Genomic DNA, 18,754 nt, shown 5'->3' on the forward strand with positions numbered 1-18,754 from the left:
AGTATTCACTAGGACTGGTGGGTAGTCACTTCATCCTTGTTAATAACATTTAAAAGACATTTGGAAATAAGATTTGAAAAACATTTGGAAAAACACCATTTAAAAGACATCTGGAAATAACAACGCTCAAAAGACATTTGGACAGATGTATGGAAAGGAAATATTTAAAGGAATAGGGGCCAAATGTGGGCAAATAGGACTAGCTTAGATTGGCAGCTTGGTCACGGTCAGCACGGATGAGTTGAGTCAAAGTGGCAATCTTCATGCTGCTCTATGCTGTCAGAGCTGCATCTAGAACAGGTAGATTGATGTGGATAAGGTCAAGCACACCTTATCCCTTTCATTAGTTTCATTAGTTTGGTAGCTATTTGCTCGAGACACAGACTTCCAGTTGTGCTCCACAGAATGTGGACAGCTCAGCCAGGCCACTGTTAGTGATGGACATTGCTATTTCCAGTGTTCCTTGCAAGTATTAGCCAATGTGGATAAATACAGAGTCATTAGCAGAGACAAGATAGAGTTATAGAAAACTGCAGCAAAGAAACAGGCCCTTTGGCCCATCTAGCCCATGTCAAACCATTTAAACTGCCTTTTCCACTTGACCGGTATTAGGTTCATAGCCTTCCATACCCCTACTATCCACATACCTATCCAAACTTCTCTAAAATATTGAAATCGAGCCCACATGCACCACTTGTGCTTTCAGCTCATTCCACACTCATGAACCTCTGAGTAAAGAAGCTTACCCTCATATTCCCTTTAAACTTTTCACATTTCACCCTTAACTCCCATGACTTCTGCCTGAAGTCCCACCCAACCTCAGTGGAAAATGCCTGTTTGCATTGACCCTATCTCCAGCCCTCTTGATTTTGTAAACCACTATCAAATATCCCCTCAATCTTCTATGTTCCAGGGAATGAAGTCCTAACCTATTCAATCTTTGCTTATAACTCAGGTCCTCCAATCCTGGCAACATCCTTGTAAATTTTCTCTGTACTCTTTCAGTTGTTTCAGTAGTTCCATTTAATATCAGAGAAATGATTGCAATAAACACCCTGAGATTCTTGTTCTTTGCAGACGTTCACTAAGACAGAACGGTACCCCCAAGAATGAGTAACAGTAAGACCAACAGAACCCCAAAGCACCCCTACTCCCCCCGCCACACACAAGCAGCAGCAAAGCAACGGTCCTTCCCCACCCACTTACACATAAATGCATGAGCACCCTACACCCAATAAGCAAGCAATAGCAAAGCCCCCAAGAAAGACCATCACCCGCAGTACAACAAAAACTAATTGTTCACCCGACAATTCGACGTACCACAGGCTCTCTCTCACCCTAATATAGTGAGAGGGGAGACATAACAAAACATAACTTTATTTCCTGCAAGTAAGTGACCAAAACTGCACACAATACTCCAATTTAAGTCTCACAGTGTCTTAAACAATTTCAACATAACATCCCATCTCCTGTACGTAATACTTTGATTTATGAAGGCCAATGTGCCAAGAGCTCTCCTTACGACCCTATCTACCTGTGATGCAACTTTCAATTAATTCTGGAACTGCATTCCTAGATCCCTTTGCTGTACAGCACTCTTCAGTACCCTACTGTTTACTGTATAATACCTATTCTGGTGGGTCCTAGCGGAGTGCAACATCTCGCATTTCTCTGCATTAAGTTCCATCTGCCATTTTTCAGCCTATTTTTCCAGCTGGTCCAGATCCTGCTGCAAGCTCTAATAACCTTCCCCCCTGTCCACTACACCCCAATCTTGGTGTCATCTGCAAATTTACTGATCCAGTTAACCACATTATCTTCCAGATCATTGTTATAGATGACAAACAACAACGAACCCAGCACCAATTCCTGAGGCACTCCACTACTCACAGACCTCCAGTCAGAGAGGCAACCATCTATACCACTCTCTGGCTTCTCCCATAAAACTAATGTCAAATCCAATTTACTACCTCATCTTGACGGCTGAGCAACTGAACCTTCTGGACCAACCTCCCACGTGGGACCTTGTCAAATGCCTTGCTAAAATCCAGATAGACAACATCCACTGCCTTGCCTTCATTATCTTTGTTGGTAACTTCCTCAAAAAACTTTCTAAGACTGGTTAGACATGACCTAACATGCACAAAGCTAAGCTGACTATCCCTAATCAGTCCCTGTCTGTCCAAATACTCATATAGCCAGTCCTTTTGAATACCTTGCAATAACTTTACCCACTACTGATGTCAGGTTCACTGGACTATACCGGTTTATTTTTGCCTTTCTTAAACAGTGGAACTACATTGGCTATTCTTCAATCCTCTGATACCTCACCTGTTGCTAAGAATAATTTAGATATCTGCTAGGGCCCCTACAATTTCTGCACTTGCCTCCCACAGGCCCTGGGGATTTATCCACCCTAAAGACAGCAAACACCTCCTCTTCTGTAATCTGTATAGGGTCTGTGAAGTCATGCTACATTCCCTAACTTCTATAACTTCTGTGTCCATCTCCTGAGTAAATACAGATGCAAAAATTTAACTTAAGATCTCTCCCATCTCTTTTGGCTCCATGCGTGGATTACTATTCTGATCTTGCAGAGGACCGATTTTGTCTCTTACAATCCCTTTGCTCTCAATGTTTCTGTAGAATCCTTTAGGGTTCTCCTTCACCTTGTCTGCTGGGTAACCTCATGCCTTCTTTTAGCCCTCCTGATTTATTTTGTTAAGTGTTCCCATGCATTTCTTATACTCTATAAACACCTCATTTGTTTCTACCTGCCTTTACCTGCTATGTACCTGTATTGTTTTCTTAATTAGGGCCTCAGTATCTCTTGAAAACCAAGTCTCCATCAACCTGTTACCTTTACCTTTTATTCTGACAGGCGCATACAAGCTTTGTACTCTCAAAATTTCACTTTCGAAGGCCTCATACTTATCAAGTACACTTTTTGATAGAAAACAACCTGTCTCAATCCACACTTGCTAGATCCTTTCTGATACCATCAAAATTGGCCTTTCCCCAATTTAGAATCTCGACCCATGTACTAGAGTTATCTTTTTACATATTTACTGATCCTCAGGAGTGTTGGTTGTTAATGCAAATGACACCTTTCACTGTATGTTTCAATGTACATGATATAAATAAACTGAATTTTGGATCTTAATAATGTTTCCAAGATATGGGTGTCTCTGCCAATTGCCGTAGACCTGAGCTTCAGCTCTTTCAGAGTTCAGCATCTGTAATCTCTTCTGTCTTTAGCACCATTCAGTTTCTTGAACTAATGACAAGAGATAAATGCCAAATTTTATAAAGCAGGTGAAAGATATCTTGTTTGGCAGAGATGGATCCAGCACTTTTTATATGGAGAGGAGCCAACACCTCGATTCCACATCATCTCTTAGATTTCCACGAAATTGGTTCTAAATCCCTCAACTTCAGCCCTTATAATTAAAATGGGGGCTCTGGTCAATTAATGAATATGAATGCCACTTCACTGGTAGCTGTCACGCACCTTAATTTTAATACAATGTTACTGCACAGAGAACGATTGATAGTACACTTGTGGTTTCCATTACTACACAGCTGGAAGCCAAGGATTTGCTGGCACTCTAGACTTGGAAACTGATGTCTCATACATGTTCCTTCTATTTATGGAATTATTTGTTCTTGGGTTCTGATGGAAGGTGTACACTAGCAGATCTAGCCACTAGCTGTGTTTTTTTTTGACGTTTTTGATCATTTCAGATTTCCAGCATTGGATTTTTCTTACTTTCTGTTAATATTCATCCCTTCTCTTCATTAAAATCTATTGTTTACATGAAGGCTGGTAATACATGCTCCCTTGGTCTGTTGGCGGTGAGCTGCAAGGTGCCATACTACTTTCTTACATCTAAGACTGTTCCTCAAGATCTAGGATGACTTGCTTCCACTTCGGTTTTGTGGGTTCTGAGGTGACTGATTAGGCCAATGTGGGAAGCACGGATTCTTCCAAAGATGGGGCAACATGGCAGCTGAGAGGATGGAGGATCAGGATCAGAATCAGAGTCGAAATCAGATTTATCATCACTGACATATGCCGTGAAACTTCTTGTTTTTTGGCAGTAGTACAGTGCAGGACATAAAATTACTATCGTTACGATAAATATATAGTGCACAAGGGGAGTTGCGAAGTAGTGTTTATGGGTTCATGGACCATTCAGGAATGTGATGGCAGACGGGATGTGCAATTTCTCCTTCTCCCACTTATGCGCGTCTTCTGTGTTTATCTGATATATTGCCACGGTAGTCCCCAATCTCATTCTGAATTCTCCTTCCGTATTTTGAATGGTCTTGGACTAGATGTTCGCAGGAGATAGTGGGGATACTGGGTTCCTTCAAGGAAGCCTTGAATCTTTTCTTCTGTCCGCCGATTAATTTCCTCCCTAGATTCTGTTCAGAATGCTGTGTCTGTTTCTTGGAATTTGCCGTTGGGCATATGGGCACAGTGGCCTGCACTTTTAATAGGACTAAGTCAGTTTTGTGGGTCTCCTCACCCCAGTGCTGTTTGAGAAATTTGCATAAAGTGTGAGTGATCTGAGATTTGAGCTTACTCCCTTTCAGTATGTTAAACACGAGCTATGTACATTTCTGAACCCTGATCTCCTAAAAATAACTCAGAGAGTTAGGCAGAAGTATGTTAAAGGTAGTGTTATTGTGCTTAGCAGACACATTCACAGGTTAAAATGGGACCTGTGACACTGCCATTGGGAGGTACATGCACAGCTGTGGCTTTGCTGACTGCTTATTATTCTGTGGGTCAACAGTTACCGTTGTCTTCCAGACCAGTGTGCTTGAAAATCTCACGGATGATAAATTCTGAACGTTGAACTTATGCTGTTAGCATTTGGCTGAGTTTCAAAATTCAAAGTTCAAAGTAAATTTACTATCAAAGTATGTGTATGTCACCATATACTACCTTGAGATTCATTTTGTTGCAGACATTCACAGTAGAACAGAGAAAATGAAAACTACGCACAAACTAAGCCTGAGAAAGAACCAGCGTGCAAAACAAGACAAACTGTGTAAATACAAAAATAAGTAAATAAATAATATTGAAATGTTCTTGATGGTGAGTCCGTATGTTGTGGAATCAGTCCAGTGTTGAGCTAAGTGAAGTCATCTATGCTAGTTCAGGAACCCGATGGTTCTGGAGTAGTAACTGTCCTGAAACTAGTAGTGCAGGACCTCTGGATCCTGTGCCTTCTTCTGTTGTCGGTACTTTCCCGATGCAATAACAAAGACACCGCAGAGTAAAACTTTTACACCCTTATTGCAGCATGCTGCAGGGGTCAGGGAGGAGTCAGTCTAGGGAGGAACTCTCTCTGTTCCCAAATTCAGCAAAATACATACCGAAGCAGTCACACACACAAAGTTACGGCGGTTACTTCAGTTTCGTCCACAACAGTACAGTTTCGATCACGCGCTCAACTAGAGGCACCATACAGGTTTATCATTGGGACTTCATAGCTAGTTCTGCATTCGGCGGTTCCCTACCCTATTGAATCATCAATAGTCAGCATTATGCATTTTTCGAAAATATTTGGTTCCTCAGTCTGCACAGAAACAGAGTATTTTTAGTTGTTATTGTACATATTGATGCTCACACCATTAAATTGCGACATCCCTGGCCCCACGCATGAAAATGGAGACTGATTCCACTCTCTAATTAACCCTATCCTATCTCATTCCCTTCTTTTATCATTTCATGATAACTAATCTAGATTGGGGCCAAGAAGGGTGCTACCAGCCTATCCATGAGAATCTTACAGTCAGTATTTAAGCAAGTTTTTAGTATACAGCATACAATGATTATAACAACAAGAATAACTAGCCCATGCAGAAAATAGGATCCCCAGGATCCTCTCAGCAGCCACTCTAGCCAGCCATTTCCTTTCTTAAGACCTTGCCTGAAATCATCCAATTGTTTCTTAATAGACTGGGTGGGATGGGTTATGTTGTATGCTTCATCCATAATATGAGTGATACATTTGTCTCCTACTATAGTGTATACCCCCCATCGCTGGGCCAACTGATAGTCTACTGCATCTCTAGTTTGTTGTGCGTAGAGCCTTAATTCTGCCGATTCTCTGTTAACAGTCGCTAGTCCTTCCACCGTACTGTTTCCCAGGATCGATAACCCATAAATGAGGTAATTCCGGTTCTTCGCTGCTATTGTCCCCGCCGACCCTCCGAGGGACAGGGCCCTCAGAAACCCATAGCCAAGGGAGGATCACAGAGTTACTGGGTCCTTCCAAACTGCACAAAATTCCTCACTAACAACTGGGGTAACCATTCTGTGGCGGATATGTGCTCTCTGTGGGCATGGGACAGTAAGTGGTCCTATTATCACTACAGCGAATAGGACAGGAAGGGTCGGGGTGGCTGTAGTATAGGTTCCATTGAGAAGGAACGTAAACCCTCCTTTGGCCCAGTAACACTTGACCGCTCTGCTATTGGAACCCGTGAACTGTTTATATCTCCAGTTCCTTTCCTGTCTGGAGTTTCCTCCTGATCCAATCAGTTGGTAGTCGTAAAAGGGGTATGACCAAAAGGCAGAGCTGACATGCATTCCATTGCAATGCCCACAAATGAACTGTCTTCCTGCAGTAACATTTAAACACCTTTCCTCATCACAGGTGCGGGAGAATATTCCATTGCTCACTCTGCAATGTCTGCGGTCACGTTGTCTTTGGGCACAAGAGGCATTCATGTGGACAAAAGCGTATGCACATCCCCATCCCCGTCCTGAGAAACAAAGTGGGTAGCTCATGGGATCAGAACAAATCCTGCCATTTCTTCCTTGGGTTCCTGTGCAGTTAGGGGACTGAGACCTATCTGAATTTATCAGCTCTACGCGCCGTCCTGATGCTCCTCTTCGGAACCTCTCGCTTTGACCCACACCATTAAGTTGCGACATCCCTGGCCCCATACATGAAAATGGAGGCTGATTCCACTCTCTAATTAACCCTATCTGATCTCACTTCCCTGTGATAGTAGCAAGAAGAGAGCATGGCCTGGATGGTGGAGGTCCTTGATGATGGATTCTGTTTGCATATGGCAGCACTCCTTGTAGATATGCTTAATGGTGGGGAGATTAGGCCCTGAAAAACGGCTAAGGAAGCAATATTTGTCACTGGCACTGAGACACGCAGAAGTATATGCAAAATTACTTCTTCCTGTGTTACTTTGATTTTCAAAAACCACACTATTTTACTCAATACGTATTTTGCATACAAATTTCGAGTTACTCGTGATGAATTATAATGAATTGGCATCCTTGCTCTAGGTGACATTTTTCCATTATCAAAGCTGCACTTGGTTTGCTTTTGACTAGGACGAGCTTGTTCTTTATGTTCTTATTTGTCATTTTTATCATTTGACAAGATTACATTAATTTCAAGCCTGTGATTCCTCTTGTAGTAAGGATTTAAAGATTAACTTCATTTCACGAGTCAAGATTATTCATATCATTTTCAGTACACAAGCGCAAAGGAGAACAAGATAATTGTTACTTCGGATCTGATGCAGCACATAAGAACCACAACAGATAAAGCACACACAATAAGTATAAATACATCAGCTAGCTTATACACATAGGTCAATTGGATGTCCATCAAGAGATGCAAAGCAGTGTACGTGGCTGTACATAAAGTGACCCTGACAGGAAATGATGAAGTAGTAGCAGTGGGTTGGGTTGAAGGGTGGAGGTGTTGATCAGCCTGACTGCTTGGGAAAAGGAACTGTTTTTGAGTCTGGTGGTCGTGGTGTGGATGATATGTCGCCTCTTCCTTGATGGGACTGGGACAAACAGTCCATTAACAAGGTGAATGGGGTCCATCATGATCCTTCCAGGATTGCTACCTGTGCCACGTGCTCATGAGGCCAGAACTAGGAAGATTATGCAGCTTAATATGTGCCTAAGGAGTTGATGTAGGAGGGAGGGCATAAAATATTTGGATCATTGGGCTCTCTTCCAGGGAATGTGGGACCTGTACAGAAGGGATGGTTGTACCTGAACTGGATGGGGACTAATATCCTCGTGGGAAGGTCTGTTAATACTGCATGGTGGGGTTCAAAATAAAGTTGCAGGGGGATGGAAACCAGAGTGCCAGAACAGTTAGCAGAGAGGTTGTGGAGGCAGATGTTAGTAAGATCTCAGACAAAGTTTGGGATCAAAAGGTTGAGCATGGTGTGATTAGTGTCCTAAGCTGTGTATATTTCAATGTAAGGAGTATTGTAAGCAAGGCAGATGATAGTGCTGAAGATGGGGTACCTGATTTACAAATAAAGGCAATGTGTAGTGAGGAGAGGCTTTTGACAGAGCAAAATTGCAGCCAACAGGATGGCTTACAATGTAATAGGCAGACAAAATCAAACTGTGTGAATATAGGACTGAAGGTGTAATGTTTGAATACGCGCTGTAGATGGAGTAAGGTAGATAAACTTGCAGCACAGTTGCAGATTGGCAGGTATTATGGTGTAGGCATCACTGAATCCTGGCTGAAGGAAGATTATAGCTGGAAGCTCAATGTCCAAGAATACATATTGTACAGACAAGACAGGTAGGAAGGCAGAGAGAGCAGTGTTGCTCTGTTGGTAAAAAATGAAATCAAATCATTAGTAGGAGGTATCATGGGGTCAAAGTGTTGAATCATTGCAGATAGAGCTAAGGAACTGGATGGGTAAAAAGACCCTGATGGGAGTTGTATACCGTAGTAAGGATGTGGTCTATAAATTACAACAGGAGATAGAAAGTGCATGCCAAAAGGGTAATGTTATAATAGTCACATGCAGGTAGATTGGAAGAATCAGGTTGGTGCTGGATTCCAGGAGGGGTGATTTCTAGAGTGCCTACAAGATGGCTTTTTAGAGCATCTTGTGGTTGAGTCCACTAAGGCGATCAGCTATTCTGGATTGGGTGTTGTGCAATGAACCAGAATTGATTCGAGTGCTTAAGATAAAAGAACCTTTAGGGGCAAGTGATCATAATATGATCGAATTTACCCTGAAATTTGAGAAGGAGAAGCTAAAGTCTGATGTATCAGGATTACACTGGAGTAAAGGAAATTACGAAGGCATGAGAGAGGAGTTGGTCAGAATTGATTGGAAAAAGAACTCTGGCAGGAATGATGGCAGAGCAACAATGGCTGGAATTTCTGGAAGCAATTTGGAAGGCACAGGATATATACATCCCAAAGAAGAAGTATTCTAAAGGAAAGATGACACAAGTGTGGTTAACAAGAGAAGTCAAAGCCAAAATTAGTGAGAAGTTAGAGGATTGGGAAACTTTTAAAAATCAACAGAAGGCAACTAAAACGTCATTAAGAAGGTAAAGATGGAATACGAAAGTAAGCTAGACAATACTATTAAAGAGGCTAACAAACGATTCTTCAGATATATAAAGAGTAAAAGAGAAGTGAGAGTGGATGTTGGACTGCTGGAAAACAATGCTGAAGAGGTGGTAATGGGGGACAATGAAATGGCAGACAAACTGAATAAATATTTTGCATCAGTCTTCACTGTGGAAGACACTAGCAGTACGGTGGAAGTTCTGGTGTCAGGGGTCATGAAGTGTTTGAAGTTACTATTACTAGAGAGAAGGTTCTTGGGAAACTGAAAGGTCTGAAGGTAGATAAGACACCTGGACCAGATGGTGTGCACCCCAGGGTTCTGATCACTAGATTCTGGAATGGTTCTGGAAGATTATAAAATTGCAAATGTCACTTCAAGAAGGGAGGGAAGCAGAAGAAAGGAAACTAGAGGCCTGTTAGTCTGACCTCAGTGGTTGGGAAGATGTTAGAGTCGATTATTAAGGATGTGGTCTCAGAGTACTTGGAGGCACACCATAGTCATCATAGTTTCCTCAAGGGAAAATCTTGCCTTACAAATCTGTTGGAATTCTCTGAAGAAATAACAAGCAGGATAATCAAAGGAGAATTGGTTGATGTTGTATACTTGGATTTTCAGGAGGCCTTTGACAAGGTGTCACACATCAGGCTGCTTAACAGGCTACAAGCCCATGGTATTACAGGAAAGATTCTAGTATGAATAAAGCTGTGGTGGATTGGCAGGAGGCAAAGAGTGGGAATAAAGGGAGCCTTTTCTGGTTGGCTCTCAGTGACTACTGGTGTTCCATAGGGGTCTGTGTTGGGACCGATTCTTTTTACATTATACATTAATGACTTAGATGATGGAATTGATGGCTTTGTTGCAAAGTTTGCATACAAAATGAAGATAGGTGGAGGGGCAGGTAGTGTTGAGCAAGTAGAGATGTTACAGAAGGACTTAGGCAGAGTAGGAGAATGGGCAAAAAATGGCAGCTGGAATACAGGGTTGGGAAATGTATGGTCGTGCACTTTGGTTGAAGAAATGAAAGGGTTAACTATTTTCTAATTGGAGGGAAAATACAAAAAAAAACTAGGTGCAAAGGGAGTCTTTGTGCAGGATCCTCTAAAGGTTAATTTGTAGGTTGAGTCTGGGGTGAGGAAAATATGGTATTAGCATTCATTTTAAGAGGACGAGAATATAAAAGCAAGATGTAGTGTTGTTCACTTAGAAAGCACTGGTGAGGCCTCACTTACAGTATTGTGAGCAAGTTCAGTCCCCTTATGCTGAAGCTGGAGAGGTTTCAAAGGAGATTCGCGAAAATGATTACAGGGTAGAATGGCTTGTCATGTAAGGAGTATTTGATTGTTCTGCACCTGTATTCTCTAGAATTGAGGGCGACCTTATTGAATCCTGTTGAATGGTGAAAGTCCTTGATAGAGTGGATGTGGAGAGGACGTTTCCTGTGGTGAGAGAGTCTATGACCACAGGACATATCCTCAGAATAGAGGGGCATCCTCTTAGAATGGAAATTAGAAGGAATTTCTTTAACCAGAGAGTGTCGGATCTGTGGAATTCTTTGCACAAGCAGCTGTAGAGACCAAGACTTTATGTATATTTAAGGAAGAGATTGATAGATTCTTGACTGGTCAGGGCATGAACAGATTCGGTGGAAGGCAAGAGATTGCGGCTGAGAGGAAAAGTGGATCAACAATGATGAAATGGTGGAACAGACGATGAGCCTAATCGCCTAATTCTGCTCCTATATCTTAGAGCCTTATATTACTGGCCCTTTTCCACCAACTTTCTGAATATATGTCTGTGATGGTGGGTAGGCTGATGCCAGTGATTTGCAGCATTGACAACCCTGCTATTGAGCCTTCAGGTCTGGCACAGTGCAGTTTCCATACCAAGCAGTGATGCAGCATGTTGGGATGCTGTCTACAGCATATCATTTGTTATGTGCGTATCAAAATGTTGAAACATGCACTGAAATGGATTGTTTATGTCAACAACCAACACAGCCTCAAGATGTGCAAGTGTTACCGTGCCCTCAGCGTCAACAAAACAATACAGAACACAACAAATCATAACACAACGAACTCCTGCACGTTCTTAATCTGTTAAAGTTAAAATTACGTATTATCACAACCTTACGCTGCTTGCAACAGTCTGCAATCTCCCTACAAATTTGTTCCTCTAAATCCCGTTGACTATTGGGTGGTTTATAACATTATCCCATTAATGTGGTCATTCTTTTCTTAACCCTCAGTTCTACCCACTCACTAGACGAGTTCTCCAGCCTGTCCTGTCTGGGAACTGCTGTGACATTTCCCCTGACTAGTAATGCCATCCCTCCTCCTTTAATCCCTCCCACTGTAAATCTGTCTTCATAGTCTAACCCCCTCATCTCTGGACTCAACTTGGTGAACTTCCTCTGCACTGCCTCCAAAGCCAGTATATCCTTCCTCAGGTAAGGAAACCAGAACTGCACGCAGTTCTCCAGGTGTGGCCTCACCAGTACCCTGTACAGTTGCAGCATAACCTCCTTGCTCTTAAATTCAATCCCTCTAGCAATGAAGGCCACCATCCCATTTGCCTTCTTGACAGACTGCTGCACCTGCAAACCAACCTTTTGTCATTCATGCACAAGCACTCCCAAGTTGCTCTGCACAGCAGCATGCTGCAATTTTTTACCATTTAAATAATAATTTGCTCTTTCATTGTTCCTTCCAAAGTGGATGACCTCGAATTTACCAACATTGTACTCCATCTGCCAGACCTTACCCACTCACAACCTATCTATATCTCTCTGCAGACTCTCCATATCTTCTGCACAATTTGCTTTTCCACTCAATTTAGTATCATCAGCAAACTTTGATGCACTACACTCGGCCCCTTCTATCGGATCATTAATATTTATCGTGAACAGTTGCGGGCCCAGCACCGACCCCTGCAGCACACCGCTCACCACTGATTGCCAACCAGAGTAACACCCATGTAACCTAACTCTTTGCTTTCTATTAGTTTGCTTTCTATCACGGTGGTGTCTGAAAAGAGGATGCTGTCTAAGTTGCATGCCATCTTGGTCAATGTCTCCCATCCACTACACAATGTACTGGGTAGGCACAGGAGTACATTCAGCCAGAGACTAATTCCACCGAGATGCAGCACAGAGTGTCATAGGAAGTCATTCCTGCCTGTGGCCATCAAACTTTACAACTCCTCCCTTGGAGGGTCAGACGTCCTGAGCCAATAGGCTGGTCCTGGATTTATTTCATAATTTACTGGCATAATTTACATATTACTATTTAACTACTTATGATTCTATTACTATTTATTATTTATGGAGCAACTGTAACGAAAACCAATTTCCCCAGGGATTAATAAAGAATGACTATGACTATGGCTATGACTATGACCAGCCAATATTCTACCCATGCTAATACATCATCCCCAACTCCATGCATCCTTATCTTATGGATAAGTCTTTTTTGCCACATCTTATCAAACACCTTCTGGAAATCCAAGTAAATGATGTCCATCTGTATAGATGTGAGATGTAAGTCTTTTAAACTGAGAGTGGTAGGTGTGTGGCATATGCTGCCATGGGTGTTGGTGGTAGAGGCAGATACACATTAGGGTCTTAGATAGATGAATGAAAGATGGAGGGCTATGTGGGAGCGAAGGGTTAGATTGATTTTGGAGTAGGTTAATAGGCTGATGCAACATCATGGGCCGAAGGGCCTGTACTGTGCTGTACTGTTCTATGTTCAATAGCTGTCTGGGGCAGACACCTTCAAAGATTTGCAACGAGAAAAAACTTTCCTCATCACAATCCTAAATAGCTCTCCTTCAACTTGTGAGATGACAAGCTCCAGTTCCGGATGCATCAGAAGAAAAGAATTGATTTCATGGTGTATAACCATCTTAAAGTGTTTTACAACCAGTGAAGTGCTTTAGCAGTCCAGCTACATAAATGACAGTCCAAGGTTTACTTTTTTTTAATGATTGCAACTCTGTAATATTGTTTTTGACATTACCAGTTCATCACATGTCCCTCTTTGAATATCTGTACATCCATGCACATCATCCCCATGTTTTCTAAAGTCTTTACACATTCCTATTGTCTTGCGAAGTAATTTGATCAAGTGAGAGCACTCATAAGCTACATGAATCCACCAAAGTACAGTTATTACTAGATCAGATTTCTTGAATCGAGAAAGAACCATCCCAGAAAAATTACAATATAGTTGACATACTTTTTGAAACATTTACGCCAGGAATTTGGCAGGGAGACTGATTTCTTGGAACAGTCAGGTACAATCTTTTTCACAAAGTTCCCATTTATTCTTTTGGGGATGAGTTGAAACTACAGTGCAATGCTTCACTGAATATCTCTCTTTCTCTGGAAGAATGCAAACTAATTAACATAGGGTTGACAATACAGTCCCAGGTGTAGGACTTCAGGGACTGTATGCTCTTCCCTGGAGTCTGCATGAATTGGCACATTGACCACCAGTCTCATTTGATAGCTTGAGGACAGATTTTACAAATATTTTCCTTGTGCTTTTGCTGCACAGGTCAGAGAATGTTGGGCAGAGGCAAAGAAGTTAGGAGCTTAACATCAAAGGATATACTTCGTATTGAAAGGACAGGCAGGAAGGCATAGGCAGTGGTGTGGCTCTGTTGGTAAGAGATGGAATTACATCTTTAGAAAGAGGTGACATAGGGTCAAAGAATATTGAATCTTTGTGGATGGAGTTAAGAAACTGCAAGGGTAAAAATACCCTTATGGGAATCATATAAAGGCCTTCAAAAAGTAGCCAAGATGTGAGGTTGAGATTGCAAAGGGAGCTGGAAAGGGGATGTAATGAGGGTAATGACACAATTGTAATGGGGGACCTCAATATGCAAGGGGATTAGGAAAATCAGGTTGGGCTCCGATCACAAGAGAAGGAATTTGTTGAATGCTTACGAGTTGGCTTTTTAGAGCAGCTTGTGCTTGAGCCTACTAGGGGAAAGGATATATTAGATTGGGTGTTGTGTAATAACCCAAATCTTATTAGGGAGCTTAACATAAAGGAACCTTAGGAGGCAGTGACCATAATATGATTGAATTCATACTGCAACTTGAGAGGGAAAAACATAAGTCACATGTATCAGTATCGCAATGGAATGAAACGAATTACAGAGGCATGCCCAGGTGGATTGGAGGAGGATACTGGCAGGGATGACAGCAGAACAGAGTTGACTGAAGTTTCTGGGAAGAGCTTACAAAGCATAGATATGTCCCACTAAGGAAGAAGTTCTCAAATGACAGAGGTAGGCAACTGTGGCTGACAAGAGAAGTCAAGGATTTCATAAAAGCCAAGGAAAGGGCATATAAGGTAGCAAAAGTGAGTGGGAGGTTGGATGATTGGGAAGCTTTTAAGATCCAACAAAAGGCAACGAGAACAGCTATAAGAAGGGAAAGGATAAAATATGAGGGCAAACTAGCCAATAATATAAAGCAGGATACCAAAAGTTTTTTTTCAATTCATATAAAGAGTAAAAGGGAGGTGAGAGCTGATACTGGACCACTGGAAAATGATGCTGGTGAGGTAGTAATGGAGGACAAAGAAATGGCAAGATGAACTTAAATGGGTACTTTACATCTTACTTCACTGCAGAAGACACTAGCAGTGTGCCAGAGGTCTATGAGTATCAGGGAGCGGGAGTGAGTGCCATTGCTATTACAGAGGAAAAAGTGCTAGGCTAGCTCAAAGGTCTTAAGCTGGACAAGTCACCTGGACCAGATGGACTATATCCCAGAGTCCCAAGAAGGGTTGCTGAAGAGATAATGGAGGCATTGGTCATGATCTTCCAAGAATCACATAATTCTGGCATTGTTTCCCAGAGAAATGGAAGATTGCAAATGAGTATAAAAGAATATAAAAGCAAGGAGATAATGCTGAGCCTTTATAAGACACTAGTCAGGCCGCACTTGGAGTATTGTCAACAGTTTTGGGCCCCATATCTCAGAAAGGTTGTGTTGTCATTGGAGGGAGTCCAGAGGAGGTTCACAAGGATGATTCCAAGAATGAAGGGGTTAACATATGAGGAATGTTTGGAAGCTTTGGGCCTGCACTCATTGGAACTTAGAAGAATGTGGGGGGATCTCACTGAAACCTACCAAATGTTGAAAGGACTAGATAGGGTAAATGTGGAGAGGATATTTCCTGTGGTGGGGTATCCAGAATTAGAGGGCACAGCCTCAAAATTGAGGGGTGACCCTTTAGAACAGAGGTAAGGAGGAATTTTTTTTAGCCAGAGGGAAGTGAATCTGTGGAATGCTTTGCCACAGACTGCGATAGAGGCCAAATCTGTGAGTATGTTTAAGGCAGAAGTTGATCGTTTCCTGATCATTCAGAGCATCAAACGATATGGCGAGAAGGCAGGTATATAGGGTTGAGTGGGATCCAGGATCAGCCATGATGGAATTGTGGAGTAGATTCAATGGGCTGAATGGCCTAGTTCTGCTCCTATGTCTTATGGTCTAAGCGTGTAGATCTGCAGGAGATGTCAGGCCTGCAAAAGTAGGAACCTCCCAGTCTCCACCCAATTAATAGAAATCACCTACCATTCATCACCTGCAGCCTATTTAAACCCAGCTCTTAGTCGCAATCGTTATTCACGCATTAAACCAGCCAGCCTCAACCAGTTGCTCCTAGCCTTCAATTAGCTTGTCACCTGTGAGTTTAGTATCTATTCTGTCTTGTTTTTTGGCCCCTCCTGGCTTATTATTTTGTTGTCTATTTATTAAAGTTATCACTCACTACTGAATTACCTCCACTACTCTGCGTTTGGGTAAAGCCTCCTTTACATTTCCTGACAGGGTGGGTAAACCGGCAACTCAACCCGCAGAATTAGCTCCCTAAAGGAAGTCGTCCATCAACACATGATCTCATGGTCCAGAAGCAGCAGGAAACTATTGATCATCTGTGTGCCACTGTCAACCAACTCTCTGTCTCAATACACCTACCCCCTGACAGTCAACCTTCTCCCTCAGAGCTGTGGATTCCAGTGCCTGAACTCTTCATCGGAACCCAACCTGATGCTGCAACTTCTTGTCCCAGTGTGTCTTACACTTCGTCCAGCTACCTCTGTGTTGGACAGACTGAGCCAAGATTGCCTTCGTCATCTCTTCCCTCTTGCCTGTTGAGCTCTGACCTCGGTTGCCACAAGGTGGGACAATAAAAACCTCCAGTGACAGCAGATATGAGTATTTCACAGCTGAGATGTGCTGGGTTTCAACCAGCCGGAAAGTGGAAGGGAGAACAGCAGATCAGATACTTTGTCTGCAACAAGGCTCGCGCTCATTGCTGGATTACCTGGTGGATTTCAGACCCCTCGTGGCGGAGTGTGGCTGGAATGTTGAAGTGCTGCTGAGCCATTACCTTTGTGGCCTTTCAGAGTGCTTGAAAGATGAGCTGTGTACCCAGGGGGTGCTCACTGACCGCGACAGCCTCTTCGCTGTGGCACTGCTTATTGACAAGCGTCTTATGGAATGACCCTTCAGATCATCAGCCAGACCTCCATTTCTGTTCCCAGAAATATTTCAGGTTTCAGGACCCTTATCAGCGATGCCTCCAGAAGCCAGGCCGTTACGGAGAACTCCCTTAGCCACCTAAGAGCATGAGCATTGGTGGAGACACAGCTTGTGCACTGACTATGGAGTGGCCAATCAGCCACATATCAAATGCCCACTAGGTACTGGAAAATGGCACCACCAGGTAAAGGCGAAGGGCTTCCTCTCTGGTAAATTGCCACTAGCGCCATTGCCCGACTCGCTCTCTCTCATCCTCCACACCCCAACAGCTGTACAAAAACAGGAGGCTTTGGTGAATTCCGGCGCAGCAGGCAACTTTCTGTACCAAACTCTGTGTGTGCAGCTCAGGCTCACTACTGAGCCGATCTTCCATTCCTTCTACTTCATGGACTTTGCGGACATCCCTTTTGGGATGGTTAAAGTACGCACACGGCCTGGGTACGTGAGCATTGGAAAGTACCGTGAGTCCAGCCAATTCCTCCTGACCAACTCACCCAACACTTCTTTCATCTTGGGTTACCCCTGGCTCTCTACTCATGACCTTCACTCTGTCTAGTCATCTGGTTCACTGCTGAGTTGGGGACCCACCTGCCTGCAACCTCAGCTGACTTTACCCCGTAAATCCGTGGAGACCCGGGGAATCCTTGACCTCAGCAACCTGATAAGAGGTGGAGCGGAGTGATGATGGCGCTAAACGGCGGCTCCTTTGCATCTTCGGAAACAACTCTATTTCCATCTTTAATATCTTTATTTTTCCCTTTAGGGGTTCTTTTGAAGACACTGACCTGGAGCTACACGCTGACTACAGTTCTTTGCGGGGCTTCATAACCGGCCAAGGGCTCGGATTCGGAAGCCTAGGATCTCGAGGCTCTGGAGACGGGTAGATCGAGAGTTGGTGTCACGGCAGGAGACCTGTGTGTCGTTGGGGGAGTCGGAATATCTACAGCTGTGTGCCCAGATCGTTGGGCGCGGAGCTCGAAAAAAAAGCGACGTAATGGACTTTTAAGATCGTAAACCAGTGAGTTGTTTGTTATGTCTCCCTGCTCACTGTGAAAATGGAGACATCTCTTTCTCCCTTACTAGGGAGAGAGAAAGAACCTGCGGTATGTCAAATACCGGGTGAAATGTGAAGTCTCTGGGGTAACTCCAAATCTTTGTCTTTACTGTTGCTTTGCTCACGCTTGAGTGCTCGGTGGCGGGTGCCGATGCTTTTTTTGTCGGTGGGAGGAGGGGAGATTGTTGCTTGCTGCCACTTATGCACGGGAGGGAGGGGAGATGGGGGGGAATTTGGGGTTCTAACATTTAACTGTCGTTCATTCTTTGGGAGCACTGCTCTATTTTCGTGGATGGTTGTGAAGAAAAGGCAATTCAGGATGTATATTGTATACATTTCTCTGACATTAAATGTACCTTTGAACCTCTCACAATAATACCACGACTTAGCCATTGCCTTCAGTAAAAGAGAGACCAGCATCCTGCCACCTCACAGATCACATGACTGTGCGATCAACCTCCTCCCAGATACCACCCTTCCTGAGGTCTTCTGGTCTCCCTCTCCCCTCCTGCCACTCAAACCATATATTACTGAAGTGCTACAGAATTGCTTCATTTGACCATCCCAATCCCCAGCCAGTGGAGGATTTCTCTTTGTCAAAAAGAGGACCGGGGTGCCCTCCCTGCATTGTCTACTGTGGACTCAACAAAATCACCATTAAGAACACTACCCTCTCCCTTTGATTTTCTTGAGTATGTGAGCAGCATGGTAGTACTGGTTAGTGTGACACCATGACAACGCCAGTG

At 43.2% G+C, this 18,754-nt stretch overlaps 1 protein-coding gene across 1 annotated transcript in view; it reads left to right on the plus strand.

The window, feature by feature from the left end:
* rnf212 (ring finger protein 212) overlaps window positions 1-18,150 on the plus strand; it is a 144,215-nt gene extending 126,065 nt beyond the window's left edge. The window contains exon 14 of the mRNA XM_072254792.1: window positions 17,718-18,150. Within this exon, the coding sequence (XP_072110893.1) occupies window positions 17,718-17,782 (65 nt within the window). The 3' untranslated portion in view covers window positions 17,783-18,150. The remainder of the gene's footprint in view (window positions 1-17,717) is intronic.
* Window positions 18,151-18,754: the final 604 nt, after the last annotated feature.

The sequence above is a fragment of the Mobula birostris genome, chromosome 4 (genome assembly GCF_030028105.1).
Source record: "Mobula birostris isolate sMobBir1 chromosome 4, sMobBir1.hap1, whole genome shotgun sequence".
Classification (NCBI taxonomy): domain Eukaryota; kingdom Metazoa; phylum Chordata; class Chondrichthyes; order Myliobatiformes; family Myliobatidae; genus Mobula; species Mobula birostris.